This window comes from Sycon ciliatum, chromosome 1, assembly GCF_964019385.1.
Source record: "Sycon ciliatum chromosome 1, ocSycCili1.1, whole genome shotgun sequence".
Lineage (NCBI taxonomy): Eukaryota > Metazoa > Porifera > Calcarea > Leucosolenida > Sycettidae > Sycon > Sycon ciliatum.
In genome coordinates, this window is record NC_088643.1 from 4672926 (window position 1) to 4689860 (window position 16935).

General features: G+C 51.3%; 1 protein-coding gene across 1 annotated transcript in view; it reads left to right on the top strand.

The window, feature by feature from the left end:
- The first annotated feature begins 13964 nt into the window (after positions 1–13964).
- Positions 13965–16935, top strand: part of LOC135827019 (WD repeat-containing protein 81-like) — a 31933-nt gene continuing 28962 nt past the window's right edge. Inside the window, exon 1 of the mRNA XM_065339797.1 lies at positions 13965–14272. Within this exon, the coding sequence (XP_065195869.1) occupies positions 14159–14272 (114 nt within the window). The 5' untranslated portion in view covers positions 13965–14158. The remainder of the gene's footprint in view (positions 14273–16935) is intronic.

Sequence of the window (16935 nt, forward strand, 5' to 3'; positions counted from 1 at the left end):
TGAGCTGCGTTCATTGAGAACACGGGCATGTGTGTGTGTGTGTGTGGTACATGGTGTGTGTGGTGTGTGTATGTATGTGCGCACTCGTGCGGGTGTCCCATATGGGGATTGCATTGTACATTTACTCGGTTATATCAATGAGCTGCGTTCATTGAGAACACGGGCATGTGTGTGTGTGTGTGTGTACATGGTGCACGTGTGTGGTGTGTGTATGTATGTGCGCACTCGTGCGGGTGTCCCATATGGTGCAGGCGCATGATGCGCAGTCGATTTCCAATTGAGATTTATGGATGTATGAACCAGGGAGTACATTTAGTACAATGCAGTACAGGTACTGCTTCCTGATTTGAACCAACAGTGGCAACCGCATACTGACTGGCTTTTGGATAATAATAAACATTATAATTATAGTTTTCACTGCTATCAGGTTCGGCCTCATTTTCTCTGTGCTGCCCTCATGAGTCCACAAAGGACGAAACGGTTCTGTCCGCAGATTGAGTAACGAACGGCATATTATCACATATGGGGAGCCGTAACATTTTTATGGATTGCTACTCCTGGTCCCTGGACCTGGCTGCTGGTGTCAACTTGTCTGCAGTCAAATGCCCATTTCATCATTCATTCACTAGCGCGTCCCACCTACATGTAGAACCTCGACCAGGACGGGTACATAGCCCCAGGGCCAGGCTTGTTTAGTACTTGGTACTACTGCCCTGGTCTGGGGCATGGTCTCGACTCGTGATGTCCCCTGCCCTCCTACAAATGTAGGCTGAGCCAAATGTAGCCCCTCTCACCGGCTCCCTGCCCCCGGCTGATCATGTCACATCATCAGCATCAGTGCTAGTGTCAGCCAGTGACCATACTGTGCATCTAAATCGCGAATGACGGGACCCGAACGCACCAGTAGCACGAGGTCGGGAGGGCACAGGATCACAGCAATTATCATAGGGTAACACCACCACTACTATAGTACAGTACATTGCACATTGTATCAGTGGCAGTGTATTGCTAGTACACGTACAATTATCGACGACCATGGCCTATGGTCTGGACCAACGTCCCCATCTGCATCCACAGCTAGGAACATCGTGCTACTGGTACGTTCGGGTCCCGTCATTCGCGATTTAGGTGGATCTGTTCGCATTTGGGGGGGGGGGGACAATGCTCCAGTTCTAATTTCTTACTTTTACGACGGGGCAGCACCAGTAAAGGTTTTTCAGAACCGCTCACAGAGCGGTTTTTATACGGATAATTTCAGTTCTTTTTCCGTTCCCTCCCCATAGGGTCTGGCGGATTCTGCCGGCAGAAAAATTGGCAGAATTCGGTACTTTTTCTGGTGAGTTTCATGCATGTTTGGTATGTGGATAAAGAAATGGAGCAGAATTCGAGGAATTGCCCGCCATAAGGTTTGTATGATTCTGCCAATTTCACTGCTTTTCGAGCAGAATCCGCCGGTCCCTACCTCCCCACCCCAACCCCGAAGGTAAACATGATGAGCACGCGCGCGATGTACTGTATGTAGCCATGAGACTGCAATAACACACCGATACATACCAGCCCTGCCCACCTCGCTACCCCGCACACAGATACACAAACACGCGGGTGCACACGGCACACGCACGTGGCCACGCACACATACGCACATGCACACGGCACATGCACGTGGCGACGCACACATACGCACATGCACACGACACAAACAGGAAATTCTTCATGTATAATGCCATGCAAAGCAGTGGCCACCGTACTTCAGGAAGTCAGTTGTGAAACAAAATAATTCAACTACAACGTGTAGACAAGCTGACGGCCAAAGCACAACATAGCAAACATGACATTTGCCCAAGGATTGCAGTTTGCAGACCACGCCATGGAAGCAGCGAATACAGAATGTAATATCATACAAAGTGACAAGCAAAGAAGTGGCCACCAGACACCAGAAACTTGCAGAACGTCACATATCCAACAGATAGAGAAGTGAACAGCAATCTGGTACAGCCCACACAAGACAAAGCTGACCTGATACTCGTCCCAGGATCGTAAGTGGCAGATCCTTTTCAATGCATAACATGCAGGTGTACGTTACACGCATGGACAAAATCTGACCGTGTCACCAGCACACAATGTCATCACAAGTATACCCCACAACTTACACACATGCACAGTAGAAGCACAATGAAAGCAATGGAAAAGTACGATGTGGTTGCTGAAGCATCTTCACACTTCAAATTCAGACTTCAATGTGGTCGTCACAGGATGATATACCTGCAAGACACAAGTGATGCAGAAAGAAAGCAGAAGGTCGTGAGGTAGGCTATGAGACACCACAAACGGGTCACCTACATGTATGTTCAGGGCTAGTGCACTCACACGCAGAATTATCATATTCGAGCATTTTCCAAACTGAGAAGTGCAATGAAATCCACTTGCATGCAGAGGGTCAATTTTGCAGTGTGATGCGTAATTCGACACGATCTGCGATGCTGCGTGCGATGCAAACTCGTGCAAAATATCATTCACGGAATGACTGCAAGAGGTCAGCCAGTGATGCAACAACGCCCTGCTGACATGTGTCTCAAAGCTCAATAAGATTAAGAATGCGTTTGTCACCATGGCACTCGCATAGCCGGTACAACTGGTACAAATGTGCAAGCAATTCATGAATCTTTCGTCTCGCCTCCTCAGATAACCACTGCAAGGCTGCGACGACAACCTTCGGCCTGACAAGGTGCTTCCAGACAATCTTCGCACTGGTTGGTACACAGTTCACTATGATGTTTGTATTGTCAGCACACAAGTCATGCATGAGACGCGGGTTGTCGTCAATTGGCAATGGAATGTGGAGTATTTTGTTCTTGGCACCTCACTCGCTTTGAATGCGGTCGACTGCCATGCTTCGTGTCTAGCTTGTAACATGTCTAGAAGGGTTCCACTTTTTGAATGAGTAATTTTTCGAATGAGTTTAGTCGCGACAAGCACTGGGGTACAGGGTCAAGGTGCAAGTCATTGAGAACGCAAGATGGCGGCATGCTGTCTTTCTTCACGTACAGTTTGCAAACCCTGCAAATGAACATGGCGTCTATAGTGTAGTGTGCGACTGTACACCATTTAAAACTATTGGCAAGATATACACACACCTTAAACGTAACGAACTACAAGAATAGAGTGAGTACAATGCGCTGTCGACCTGATAACGTGTTGGAAGATAACAGGTCTACCGTCCCACCTAACCGTACCCTTCATCATTCCTCATTCACCATCACGCGATACCATGGCACACACTGGCAACATATCAAGGGATGCCTTACCGTCGTCTAGAGGGGACGTCTTCGCAGCAATGTTTTTCGTCCTGCGCATTCAGTCCGCCGACGCGACAGAGTATACGGGGCCGTTCCAGTTGCAGAAGACATTTGATTCATCGGGCCAGTGCAGCAACAGGGTCGTGGGCACACAGGGGCAGAGGAAAGACATTGTGAGTGGACAATAAATATGCAGTGGCAAGTGCTATGAATGTCAAGTTCTCATTTCTAATTTCTAATTGAGCTATTACTTACAGTCCTGCCATTGCTCGCTCGTCCTGATTCCTCCTCGTTCGTCTGCGCCCACTTCTGCCGTTCTCCTCCCCGTCACGGCGTCAGGTCAGTGCATTCTCATTAATTTCTCAATGGCACTTTTCGGGACGGGGGTACCGGAAGGAGTTCGCACGATGCCTCCAAAGGCCTAGAGCGGACGTCTTTGCAGCAATATTTTTCGTCGGCGGACGGGACAGCGTTTACGGGGCCGTTCCAGTTGCAGAAGACATTCATCAATGGCACTTTGCGGTACGGGGGTACCGGAAGGAGTTCGCACCATGTCTCCAAAGGCATAGAACGGACGTCTCTGCAGCAATATTTTTCGTCCTGCGCATTCAGCCCGCCGACGCGACAGCGTTTACGGGGTCGTTCCACTTGCAGAAGACATTCATCGATCATCAATGGCACTTTGCGGTACGGGAGTGCCGGAAGGAGTTCCCACGCATGATGATGATGTCCCCAAGGCAAAGGCCTAGGCTAGAGCGGACGTCTTTGCAGCAATTCTTTTTGCCCTGCGCATTCAGTCCGCCTACGCGACAGCGTTTACGGGGCGTTCCAGGTGCAGAAGACATTCATCAATATCAATGGCACTTTGCGGTACGGGGTACGGAAAGGGGCCTCCTCGTTCGACTTCTGCAGTTATCCTTCCCGTCATGCACGTCAGCAGTCAGGGGTACCGAAAGGGGCCTCCTCCGAAGTCCGAGTCCTCGTTCGTCTTCGTCGACTTCTGTAGTTCTTGCAACATGCGCTCGTCGCATTGCTACCACATACGTCAACCCAGCGACACTGGAGGCGCTCGTCGCATGCAGATTAATAGCCCTTGACAAGTCGCCGGGTGTTCGACCCATTGGTATCGGCGAAGTGGCCAGGCGCATTGTCGGCAAAGCCATCCTCACTGTCACCGGGAGAGATATCCAAGATGCAGCGGGCACCCTTCAACTGTGTGCCGGTCAGGAGTGCGGCATTGAAGCTGCCATCCATGCGATGCAAGATGTCTACCGTGAGGAGGATGCGGATGCCATATTGCTCGCCGACGCTTCGAACGCCTTCAACCGGCTTAACCGTGAAGCCTGCCTACGGAACATCCGTCACCTCTGTCCCTCTATAGCGCCAGCTGTAATCAACACCTACCGCCAACCATCCCGCCTATTCGTTGATGGAGAGTGCTTGCTATCGTGCGAGGGTACCACTCAGGGTGACCCTCTGGCCATGCCCGTATATGCGCTTGGAGTCCTCCCGCTCATCAAGAAAGTTGCAGTGCCTGGTGCAAAACAGGGCCGGTATGCGGACGATGCTGCAGCCGGTGGCAAGCTAACGCCTGTTCGCCAATGGTGGGACAATCTCGTCAGCGACGGTCCTGGGTATGGCTACCACTGCAATGCCCAGAAGTCACTCCTCCTGGTCAAGCCCTCCAGGTACGCAGCTGCTATCGAGATGTTCGAGGGGACCGGTGTGCAGGTCACGTGTGATGGCTGCCGCCGCCTTGGTGCACCTTTGGGCACGGATGAGTTTATAGAACAATTTGTCCAGTCCAAGGTCGCCACCTGGTGTGAGGAAGTTGCGCAGCTCACGACCATCGCTGCATCGCAGCCACAGGCCGCCTACTCCGCCTTCACACAGGGCCTGCAAAACAAGTGGTCCTTCCTCTGCCGGACCTCCTCCATCCCGCCATCCCTGCTTGAACCGCTGGAACACGCAATCAGCGGTCGGCTCATCCCGGCCATCACGGGTCAGGCTCCACCTGGGACAACTGTTCGCTCCCTACTCTCTCTGCCTTGCCGGCTTGGGGGACTGGGTATGGCAGACCCTTGTTCAGTGGCTGAACAGTACACCTCATCCCGAAGGATCACGGCTAGCCTCGTGTCTCGCCTGCTGGAGCAGGAGTCGTCTCTTGGCGACTCTCTGACTCAGCTCCGGACGGTCAAGGCGACGGTTCGGGCCGAGAAGCGGAGCGCGTTCAAGTCTATGGCTGACGCTCTTCGCTCGGATCACCGGGAGCTGGCCCCTGTTCTCGACCTGGCCTCAGAAAAGGGTGCATCCAGCTGGCTGACCTGCCGCCCCCTCAGCCGCCATGGTTTCACACTCAGCAAGGGAGATTTCCGGGATGGCCTGTGCCTCCGGTACGGCTGGACACCTCCTCGGCTCCCAAGCCTCTGCGTGTGCAGTAAGCCGCTGAATGTGAGTCACGCCCTGTCGTGCCCATTTGGTGGCTTCCCGACGCTGCGACACAACGAGGTGAGGGACATCACCGCCAGAGCTCTGAGGCAGGTCGCTCACAACGTGACAGTGGAACCCCACCTCCAGCCCGTCACCGGAGAGGCCTTCCGCCATCGCACAGCTGTCACGGAGGAGCAAGCTCGGCTGGACGTTGCGGCTAGTGGTGTGTGGGGTGGCCGATTCGAGCGCATCTTTATTGATGTACGGGTGTTCAACCCTTTTGCGTCTTCGAATCGTGCCACCTCCCTCGCTGCTAGCTACAGACGCCATGAACAGGAAAAGCGCCGGAAGTACGAGGAGCGAGTACGTGAAGTTGAGCATGCCTCCTTCGTGCCCGTTGTGCTCTCTGCCTCTGGTGGCTATGGCAAGCATGCCAATGCTCTTTTCACGCGGATCGCCTCTCTCCTGGCTGAGAAGAGTAAGGAGCCATACGGGCAGGTTATCTCCTTGCTGCGCTGCCGCCTTGGGTTTGCCCTGGTGCGTTGTGGTGCTATGTGCCTGCGTGGCTCAAGGAGCATGTTTGCTCCTGCCATGCCTGAGTCCCCTGCTGTGCTAGTGGCGGCGGAGGCACGCGTCCAGTGAACCTGCACAGTGCAGTGATCCTACTGAGTGACAGACTCTGTAAATACTGTATCTGATGATTCGCTTTATGTGTTGATTCTTCACAAAATGTGTTATTTTGCCCGTACAAGAGGCTCAGAGATCAGGGAAAAAAGAAAAAAAACTTCTGTAGTTCTCAACTACTGGGCCGTCCGGGGTTACCGATTGTTTTTACAAAACGAAAAGTTTTAGTATTTTTCAGCCCCCACCCACCCACCCACCTTTTCTGCAGGTAAAACGAATTCCAATAAAATATTGATGTCAATTTTACACACCCAGAAGTAACATGGTAACTGGGCATTCTCCATCAGCATGTAGCGTCTCTGACGTTCTCGCATCATGACATCATCATTTGTTTGCATGTACACGTCATATTTTCCTCATCATCACAAACACTGATTCACCATACTCTGGCACACATTGTAATACCTACTACACGTACTTCGCTACCATAATAATTACGTAATGTTTGGCTAGCATAGTTCCAATACACATTACGACATCTTTTGATGTTACGCACTCCTCGCCTACAACGCTATTGTAGAAAAGTAGTCTTTACTCATCTCTTGTAAGTTCTGTTTGCATCCAAACACTTCTTCCAAACAGCACACGTCAGATATCTAACAAAACAACAAACTACATTGCACAGTCTTCTATCACAATCTCTTTCCTATATAAACCTCCTTTCTCTTCACTTTCTTCATGACATTTAGTGTTCGCCAGTCTTGTAAAGATCTTGGAAACTAACACTCGTTGCACTGTATCTAGACTACCAAATTGGTGACCTCCGACGTGAGTAAAGTGCAATATGTCCAGCAACGCTGGTTCTTCCGCTTCCGCTCGCTTTCGGGCAGTAAGTCTCTAGACCCGACTATCCTGCGCGAGCTGTTTGTACAGCGTTTGCCCGTGACTGGTGCCTCAGCCTGGCCGACCTCGCGCCGCGCTTGCTGACAAGATGGTTGATAGCACGTGCTCAACCCCACTCACCGGTACAAGTGTTCACGCTCTGACTCTGAGTGCAGCCCCTGCTCGGTCTAGTACGGCCTTATCATGTAGATCTACAGCGTCCACAGATGCGGAACAGGCCTGCACCGCTGACAGGGCTGAGATGGCCCAGCTCCGAGCTGAACTCGCCAAGCTGACGTCCGCTGTGAATGTGATGACCCGTGACACTGGTGCCCCTTCCCAGCGTGGCCGCCAACGAGAGCGTAGTCCCGGGCCACCGTCACGCCACCCAAGTGCCTCCAGGTCTCCCGGCCGTGACAATCACGACGACCTTTGCTGGTATCACCGTGCGTTCGGTGCGAAGGCGAACAAATGCCGAGACCCCTGCCGATTCCTGTCGGGAAACGGGAAGGCCAGCCACTAGTCGCGACCGCTAGTGTGGTTGGCCCCTCGAATACCGCTACCGGTCGCCTACTATTCGTCAAGGATCGCTCCCAGTCCGTCGAGTTCCTTGTCGACACCGGCGCCGCCGTCAGTGTTCTTCCTCCGTCATTCGTAACTCTGTCTCGTCGTGTTCATCGCAATAGTCCTCGTCTCCGTGCAGCGAATCAGAGCAGCATCGCCACGTACGGTCAGCAGCTGCTAGATTTAGACTTAGGTCTCCGACGCACTTTCAAATGGGTCTTCGTCGTTGCTGACGTCAGCTATCCGATCCTGGGTGCGGATTTCCTTGGCCACTTCCAGCTCACTGTCGACCTGGCCGCCAGATGTCTCCGGGATTCCACTACTCAACTTGCCGTTGTCGGATCCGCCTCGGATGTCAGCACCTCCGCTACCAACCTGCTGGACACTGACAGCCCTAGTGAGTATTCTGCCCTGCTGAGTGAGTTTCCTGACCTTGTCCGACCGACCGCTGGTGACTCGCCTGTCAAGCACAATGTGACACACCGCATAGTCACAGATGGCCACCCCGTCCACGCTAAGCCTCGCCGTCTGGCACCCGACCGCCTTGCTGTCGCTAAGTGTGAGTTCCAACACATGTTAGATTTAGGCATTATTCGTCCCTCCTCTAGTGCATGGTCATCCCCTCTGCATATGGTGCCAAAGAAATCCGGTGACTGGCGACCCTGTGGTGATTACCGAGCCTTGAATGACTGCACGATCCCCGACCGCTATCCCATCCCGCATATTCAAGACTTTACGTCCCACCTGCATGACAAGATCATATTCTCTAAGATTGACCTCGTCCGTGCATACCACCACATTCCTGTGCACCCTGACGACATCCCGAAAACTGCCATCACCACCCCCTTTGGACTGTTTGAGTTTGTCCGCATGCCCTTTGGCCTTCGCAACGCAGCCCAGACATTCCAACGCTTCATTGACCAGGTAGTTTCAGACCTTCCCTTCTGCTTTGCATATCTGGATGACTTGCTCATTGCTAGCGCCTCACCCGCTGAACATATGGCCCACCTTCGCTGCATATTCTCCCGCCTTGCTTCACATGGCATCTTGATCAACGTCCGGAAGTCGCAGTTCGGCCAGGATGAGCTTGACTTCCTGGGACATCACGTGACTGCCTCAGGTATCCGACCTCTCGACGCTCGCATGACCGCCATTCGTGAATTCCCACAGCCAGCTAGTGTTCGTAAGCTCCGTGAGTTCATCGGCTTCGTCACGTTCTATCACCGATTTCAGCCACATCTTGCTGCTAAGCTCGCACCTCTGCACGCTATGCTTGAGAAACGCCACCGCACCAAAGGCGCGCTCGTCTGGTCCGACTCGGCCCTCGCTGCTTTCAATGATGTCAAAGCTGCGTTCACTGATGCCATCACACTTCACCATCCTCGCCCGGATGCCGCCTACAGCTTGATGGTCGACGCTTCAGACATTGCTGTTGGTGCCGTCCTCCAACAAGAGCTAGATGGTGAGTGTTATCCTGTTGCCTTCTTTTCACGCAAGTTAAAGCCTGCTGAGACACGCTACAGCACCTTCTGTCGAGAGCTCCTCGCTATTTACCTAGCCATTAAGCATTTCCGACACTTCCTGGAAGGGCGTGTCTTCCATGTGTGCACCGATCACAAGCCTCTGACACATGCCATCCACAGCCGTTCACAGACCCACAGCCCGCGTCAACAGCGCCATTTGTCGTACATTGCTGAGTTCACGACAGATATTCGTCATGTCAAGGGTTCTCAGAATGCTGCCGCTGATGCACTGTCACGATGCCACCTACCCGATGAGCCCGTCTCTGCCATCACTGCCATTGACACAGCTTCCTTTGCCGCCGCTCAACAAGATGATCCAGACTTGCCCAGTCCTGGTAAGGATCCATCCACTTCGCTATGCTGGCAATCTATAGCTCTGCCCATGACTGATCACTCGCTCATCTGTGACACCTCTACTGCGTCTGCCCGCCCGTATGTACCTGCCAAGCTGCGCCGTGCTGTTTTCAATTCGCTTCACGGCCTCTCCCACCCCGGTACCCGCGCTACCAGGCACCTGATTACAGCTCGCTACGTCTGGCCCGCGATGAACAAGGATATTAGTGAGTGGTGTCGTTCCTGCCACGCTTGTCAGCAGTCTAAAGTTCAGCGCCACACCACATCTCCCGTGAGTGCATTCAAGCAACCTGATGCCCGTTTCTCCCATGTCCATGTCGACATCGTAGGCCCGCTTCCATCTTCTAGTGAGTCTCGCTACCTCTTGACGATGGTAGATCGCTTTACTCGCTGGCCCGAAGCAGTACCTATTCCCGACATTACAGCCGAAACCGTCGCTCGCCAGTTTGTTGCCACCTGGGTCGCCCGATTTGGTGTTCCCACTGTGCTCACAACCGACCGAGGTGCCCAATTTGAGTCATCCCTGTGGTCATCGCTCATGTCACTACTTGGCACATCTCGCATTCGTACAACGGCTTACCACCCTGCTGCCAACGGCATGGTAGAGCGCTTTCACAGACAACTGAAAGCTGCACTCCGAGCTTCCGACAATCCACAGCGCTGGACGGAACATCTGCCACTAGTCCTGCTCGGCATTCGCTCCTCCCTGAAGGCTGACCTCAACTGCTCAGTTGCAGAAATGGTCTACGGTTGCCACCTCCGCCTGCCAAGTGATTTCCTCACTGACGAGCCTGAGCCATTTCCGGATCCGACGTCCTATGTCAGCCGCCTCAAACAAGCCATGTCCGAGCTCCGCCCTACACAACCCCGCAAGCCACCCACCCAGCATCCGTTCATTCCAGCTGACCTCTCGACATGCTCTCATGTCTTCATTCGCACAGATGCAACACGAACGCCCCTCCACCGTCCTTACACTGGTCCACACCGAGTCCTGGAACGTCATGATAAGTACTTCCGCCTCGACCTCAACGGCCGCTCCGACACAGTATCCATCGACCGACTCAAACCCGCATTCCATGACAACCAGTCTGTCGACCATTGCCATCCGACCAAGCCGACGCCATCGCTCGCATTCGACGTGCCTCCGCCACGCCAAACACGAGCTGGTCGTCAAGTCAGATTTCCCGCCTATTTCTGACACTCTCTCGCTTATCCCATTTGCTTGCTCTCACTTTATCGCGCTAGTTATCGCTCATTACTCATTCACTAGGAGGGGAGCTCTGTAGCGTCTCTGACGTTCTCGCATCATGACATCATCATTTGTTTGCATGTACACGTCATATTTTCCTCATCATCACAAACACTGATTCACCATACTCTCGCACACATTGTAATACCTACTACACGTACTTCGCTACCATAATAATTACGTAATGTTTGGCTAGCATAGTTCCAATACACATTACGACATCTTTTGATGTTACGCACTCCTCGCCTACAACGCTATTGTAGAAAAGTAGTCTTTACTCATCTCTTGTAAGTTCTGTTTGCATCCAAACACTTCTTCCAAACAGCACACGTCAGATATCTAACAAAACAACAAACTACATTGCACAGTCTTCTATCACAATCTCTTTCCTATATAAACCTCCTTTCTCTTCACTTTCTTCATGACATTTAGTGTTCGCCAGTCTTGTAAAGATCTTGGAAACTAACACTCGTTGCACTGTATCTAGACTACTAAAAGCATTCAATGATTATTTTCAAAACGAAACTCCATCAAACCCACCCACCCACAAACGAAAACATTTCGTTTTGAAAATATTATTGGTAACCTTGGACGGCCCCTAAAAAGCAGAAAATTTCGGTGGTGTAATATTTTCGGTAAGTATTCGCCAAAATCGGCGGTTCGGTAGCGGGAAATTTTCGGTAAAACCCGTTCTCCGGGTAGGCGTACTAGTACTACATGTACATGAGTATCGGTTGTACCGAAAATTTCGGTGCGTTTTATTTTCGGTAAAAATTGTCGGCACCGAAGTTACCGAAAATAAAACACCACCGAAAATTTCTGCTTTTACAGTATTTCGCGTACGGGAAAGTCGTCGCGCGATGGCTTTCTCGTACGCGACATCGGCACAAAGCAGACCGCTGACGGGGTCACGTGTCAAAAAAGTATCAACAGCGTATCGACAAAGTGTCAACCACGTGTATAGCGGTACACTCAGCGGTAATTCTCGTGCCACAAAACTGGAACATCGAGTACGAGCGTACTCGTACTACCAAGAGTACATAAATATGTACTCTTGGTACTACCAAGATCTTTTAGAGTACATAACTAACTTCATAAGTAGTAGTAGTAGTAGTAGTAGTAGTAGTAGTAGTAGTAGTAGTAGTAGTAGTAGTAGTAGTAGAATTTTTGATAGGGAAGGCCCTACAGACGTTGCCGTCTTGTTACAGGGAATCATAACCCCGGGTTATGTACTCTTGGTACTACCAGTATGGAAAGGCTTCAGTTCGAACGCACCTACATTGATGTACGGGTATTCAACCCCATGCGTCTTCCAACCGTTCCAACTCACTTGCTGCTACCTACATGTATGTCCGTCATGAAAAGGCTAAGCGTCGTGCGTATGAGCAGCGCCTGAGGGAGGTGGAGCATTCCAGCTTTGTCCCCGCCATCTTCTCTACCACCGGAGGCATGGGAAAGCATGGTGCTTCGCTCTACAAACGCATCGCCTCTCTCCTCGCTGCCAAGACTGGGGAGCCATACAGCATCACCCTAGCTGCCATCCGCTGCCAGATTGGCTTTGCACTGGTCCGTTCAGCGCTGATGTGCTTGCGTGGTGCACGCAAGGCATTCTTACCAGCAATGCCAATGGCGCATGGCCTCAGACTCGGCAGCGCTTGTTGTTGCTGAAGCAAGAATCTAAGCTTGATTATCTGTCAAGTGTCATTAAAGGGGAAGTATACCCTAAAATCAAATTTTCACCAGTTGTAGTCTTCTGGGTGCTGAGTCGAATGGTCTTGGTCCGAGGAAGCTGCGACGCTCCCTTCCTACTTGAATCCCAATCGAACTCGCGCACTTCCACCGAAACTGGGTGACTGCGCCCTACTAGATGGGGATTTGTATGCAAAATGTCACTAAAAGCGCCATTTCGTTCTTATAAAAGCACGGATGACCGCGATTGGCCCATATGTTGTAGTCTTTTGGACGCTGAGTCGACTGGTTTTGGTCCGAAAAGGCTGCGATGCAGCGTTCCTCCTTTATTCCCAATCGAACATGGTTGAACAAGCGGTCACGTGCTCCTGGGTGCCCAAATCACCTGGTCACCGCGCCAGCAGGTGACAACTTTCACACCAAGGTTCAACTCGAGTTCAACTCGAGTGACAGGACTGCACCCAAAAAAGGTCAAACAGGCTAGTAAGTTGTACCCTGCAGGCACGGTGACCAGCTGACTGGTGTACGCAGGAGCACGTGACCGCTTGTTCAACCATGTTCGATTGGGAATAAAGGAGGAACGCTGCATCGCAGCCTTTTCGGACCAAAACCAGTCGACTCAGCGTCCAAAAGACTACAACATATGGGCCAATCGCGGTCATCCGTGCTTTTATAAGAACGAAATGGCGCTTTTAGTGACATTTTGCATACAAATCCCCATCTAGTAGGGCGCAGTCACCCAGTTTCGGTGGAAGTGCGCGAGTTCGATTGGGATTCAAGTAGGAAGGGAGCGTCGCAGCTTCCTCGGACCAAGACCATTCGACTCAGCACCCAGAAGACTACAACTGGTGAAAATTTGATTTTAGGGTATACTTCCCCTTTAATGACATTGTACATGATCATCACCGCGTACCGTACCGGTGCACCGCGTGCGCTCGATCTAATCATTGATTGTCTTTATTAATTTTTATGTTTTGCCCGTACAAGAGGCATTTAAAAAAAAAAAAAACCCAAAAAAAGACAGGAAGCCTTTCCAGCATCTCAAGAGTACTCGTACATAAGTCATAACCCCCGGGGGACGCGGGGGTTATGTACTCTTTTTTTTTTTTTTTTTTTTTTTTACCAGGCGTGCACGCGTGGGCCATCCCCTGATTTCATAGGTGCCAAACATTTTTACGTTTTTCAAAAAATAAATCTCTCCATCACTGTCAAATATACTAGCACATGTGACAGCTAGCACGTGCTATTTGCATTACGTCATTTCGAACTCGGCATAGTGACGTAGGTTTGCATGATTGTGAACAAGCAATCAAAAACATTTTGAAAATTTTAATAATTCAAAACCAGACTTTGCATTTTGCGTTTGCGAGAGGATAGTTATGAGTTTGTGGAACAATGGCCATTGCAGGCTGAGATGGTGTATGCTCCATATTGCTCATGGTAGTTTGCATTTGCAGTCCCGTGTTTTCGTGTCCTTGCGCGTTGTCTCGATTCTGGCGAGGTGATGATGATGACGACGACGACGACAGCGTTCGACAACAACCATCATGGGGCAAACCGCAAGCAAAGAACAGTTGATTGATCTGCTCAGCGACGAGCTGCGCTTAGGCGTTGGTTGTGTCGGGGAATGCAACGAGAAGGAGAACACCGTGCTGTGCCTGGTAAGGGAGTTGTACAGGTCGTTCAGTTCAATTCATTGAATTCATTGCACTGAGTACGTGTGGTACTGTAGTACTGTACTGTTCACCTTCATACCAGGGAGTAGTACAATAGCCTGAAAAAAAATAAAAAAATAAAAATAGGTATTGACTATTGTACTACTCCCTGCTTCAAACAACATCAGGGTCACATGATAATAATTAATTTAGCCATATTTAAAAGTGGACTTTGTTTTTAGAAAGACAATGCTGTAGTGAATCACAAGACTTGATAGACAGATAATATAATATGCAATGAGATGTAGGACATAGTGAAATATGGAAGGTGGTGGAAGGCGAATTGAAGTGGCATTCATTTTTCGAACCAATGTATATCGCCGTTCACCGTACTATCGCCGCCGTCACCCTGTTTCACACACCCACACACACACGCACACACACACACACACACACACACACACACACACATACACACACATACACACACACACACGTCACCCTGGTTCACACACACACACACACACACACACACACACACACACACACACACACACACACACACACACACACACACACACACACACACACACACACACACACACACACACACACACACACACACACACAGAGGATACATTGTACACCGCTGCCAACTGAAAACCGACCACTGAGCGGTGCGTTCACATAATTCTAGCGGTCTCTTATTTCGTTGTCTTACAATCCCGTGTTGGGCCTTTGCGATGTGAGCGCACCGCTCAGGGGGTCGGATTTCAGTTTCCAGCGCTGTATGTAGCCTAGGGTATACAGTGGCTGTAGTGCACACCTCCAGTGTTGGTCACGTACAGACGACGCAATCAAAGTCGACCTCGTCCAATGTAAACTTAGGGTGCGTTTGGTTGGTACGATCTAGAACAGGATCGAACAGCTGGTGCACATGGAGCAGCCTCATGCCAACCAAACGCTACTCCAGAAACAGAGCACATTTTTGTGGAAAAATGTGCCAAACTTGGTGCATTCTTCAAAATGTGTATGGATCACCATGGTCACTTTGTACGGTACGACGAGTCCAACCCAAAAGCGTATGCACGTGATCATTTGGGAACAAAATCGATGTTCCCGCCAGGTTTCACTGTGAAAAAGTGAAACTGCTCGGTCTGCTCCGGCCTCGAGGCCGGAGCAAGCAGAACATGTTCTGGCCGACCCAGAACAGGTGCAGTCCCAACCAAACGCGCTGTTCTGGTGAATCCTGTTCTAGTTCGTACCAACCAAACGCGCCCCTACTCTCCAGCTCAGTGAGGTCTTCATCCAGTGGCAGGGGCACTTTGGTCGTCCAGACTCTCCAGCTCAGTGAGGTCTTCATCCAGTGGCGGGGGCACTTTTGTCGTCCAGACTCTCCAGCTCAGTGAGGTCTTCATCCAGTGGCGGGGCACTTTGGTCGTCCAGACTCTCCAGCTCAGTGAGGTCTTCATCCAGTAGCGGGGGCACTTTGGCCATCCAGACTCTCCAGCTCAGTGAGGTCTTCATCCAGTGGCGGGGCACTTTGGTCGTCCAGACTCTCCAGCTCAGTGAGGTCTTCATCCAGTGGTGGGGGCACTTTGGTCGTCCAGACTCTCCAGCTCAGTGAGGTCTTCATCCAGTGGCACATCCACGGGTGGGGGGGGGGGGGGGGGGGGCACTTTGGTCGGCCAGACTCTCCAGCTCAGTGAGGTCTTCATCCAGTAGCAGGGACACTTTGGTTGTCCAGACTCTCCAGCTCAGTGAGGTCTTCATCCAGTGGCACATCCATGGCAGCGGCTGCATCGGCAACTGGAGTAGCCGAAGGGTTGTCGCCAGCGCAGAATCCTCCATGCCGCCAGCAGTGTACAATCGTCTCCTTCGTCACTGACTCCCAGGCTGATCTTGCAAACTGCAAGCAGTGCAGCATATTGATGTTTTTTTTTTTTTTTTTTTTTTAATGGTGTTGGTGTCCAAGACAGGCAGAGCAGGATTATCGATGAAGGATGACACCTTGCACAGCATCTGCTTCCTGTAACAACTCTTGAAGGCTTTGATGACCCCAGCGCCACATGGCTGTATGGTGGGCGTGGTATTGGGAGGGAGGAATACCAACGACACGAAGTCCAACCTGTCCTTCACAGCGTCGCACTTGTGGGCAGGACAGTTGTCGACCAACAGAACGATCTTCTTCCCCTCACGCGTGAAGTGGCGATTTACATCTAGAAGCCATTCGCAGAACACTTCGCTGTTCATCCAGCCTTTGTTGTTCCTGGTCCATCGTCCCCCTAACGCAGTGGCAGGGGTGGTGTTCGCAGCAGCTACAGCACGGTGACGGGGCAAACGGGAAGTGCCTATGCCATGCACTGGAAGGACACTGCCATCCATGCAAACGCAGGTGGCGAACGTGACACGATCCTTCTGGGTCTTACTGCCCTTCACTTTTTCGTCCTCTTTTGCCGAAGTGCGATTCGGCAGGGCACGCCGGAACAAACCAGTCTCGTCCATGTTCCATACACGGCTCGGATCGCTGTCCACGGAACGAAACAATTCTAGCCCAACTTTCCCCATGAACTCCTTCTCTCCTTCGACATCAGTATCACCAGACTCGCTGTGCGACTTTATCCCTCGTCGATGCAAGGAGCTCTGACCATGGTACTTCCATGCCGTGT